At 41.7% G+C, this 1,337-nt stretch overlaps 1 protein-coding gene across 2 annotated transcripts in view; it reads right to left on the bottom strand.

The window, feature by feature from the left end:
* lin28b (lin-28 homolog B (C. elegans)) overlaps positions 1–1,337 on the bottom strand; it is a 31,793-nt gene continuing 30,456 nt past the window's right edge. Inside the window, exon 4 of one of the 2 annotated variants that reach the window (XM_014009977.1) lies at positions 1–695. In XM_014009977.1, coding sequence (XP_013865431.1) covers positions 383–695 — 313 coding nt within the window. In that variant the 3' untranslated portion in view covers positions 1–382. The remainder of the gene's footprint in view (positions 696–1,337) is intronic. The other variant, XM_014009978.1, reaches the window with a different exon arrangement.

A 1,337-nucleotide genomic window follows, 5' to 3' on the forward strand; every position in this document is an offset into this window, starting at 1 on the left:
TATATATATAGGGAAGGGGTAATCAACATGGCTGCCCCTTAGGTCCAAAGAATCAAATGGAAGGGAAAAAAAAAACACAAACTACATTTCACCGTTGAGCTGCACAGATTGAAAGAAGAAAAAGTGATTCCCTGCAGTCAGTCACACACATTCACACGTTTGTACCCAGTTGATCGTTGCCATAGCCATGCTGGTTAGAAAAATAACTATTTCAAAATAAAAGACAATAAAAACCTCGATATTTTTCTCTCCACGGGTGTGAGGTAGATGAGGGGTGGATTGAAGTGGGGGCGGGGCTTCCAGGTAACCTTGATTGAGATTAAACGCGAGAGTCAGGAGGTTTAGCCATCAGAGTTCACCTCTGKGGGGGAGGGGTTCGTTTTCAAGACTTCCTCCACCTTTGGGTCCGTGAGCCCCGCTGCGTGTGGGGCTCCTCGGGGGAAGAGGAGGATCCCTCCGGGGGAGACGAGCCGGAGCGTTGCTCCTCCTCTGGGGAGTAGAGGTAGGGCCCGCTCGCTGCCGCGGAGGCCGAGGTAGACGCATACGGGTCCTGAGAGCCTGAGGGGGGCGTCAGCGCCCTGTGAGGACACTGAGCCACCATGTGTGTGATGCTCTGGCAGTAGTGGCATTTCTTTGGCTGGGGGGGCAGGCCACACTCCTTGGCATGATGATCCAGACCTCCACAGTTATAACAGCTGCAGAGGGTGGGGAGAAAAAAGAAAAACACTTGAAGCATTTTAAGTTTTTAAATGACAAATCATGCAACAACTAGGTTTCACCACTAGGTGGGAGTATAACCTGTAATATGACTGAGGGGCACCCTGACACTGTTAATTATAAGAGACAAATAAACATGATTTAAATGACAATAAAACACTAAATTCCTGATGAACAAAATGATTGATGGGAAGGAGCAAAATATTATAAAATATSTTGTGTAACAAACATACAAACTTTTTAAGGCCTTATTCACTGCAGATTTCTGGTTTGTCTTTAAATCTTTTTGYTTTTTAAGTAGCTGCAAAAATACCRAAACAAAAAACAAAACACAATTTTAAAAGACATAATTTAGGCAGGTATTTATTTTGCTTTTACTAAGTTAYTTCCAAGGACAAATGGTGAAAGAACTTCAGAAAGATTTGAGACGTGCTGAACAAAACCACGTTAGAATGAAAAACATTTACTGCTGTGCAAAACATTTTTTATAGAAAAGAAAGAAATAATTAAAACTAATTAGACATAAACAACGATCAATGTTTAATTTGAAAAATGCTGTCGTTTATCGAGAAAACAAATTAAAACTCAATTTTTTGTTTGTATGTTAGACTTAAGAAGGA

This window comes from Austrofundulus limnaeus, unplaced genomic scaffold, assembly GCF_001266775.1.
Source record: "Austrofundulus limnaeus strain Quisiro unplaced genomic scaffold, Austrofundulus_limnaeus-1.0 Scaffold64, whole genome shotgun sequence".
NCBI classification, from domain to species: domain Eukaryota; kingdom Metazoa; phylum Chordata; class Actinopteri; order Cyprinodontiformes; family Rivulidae; genus Austrofundulus; species Austrofundulus limnaeus.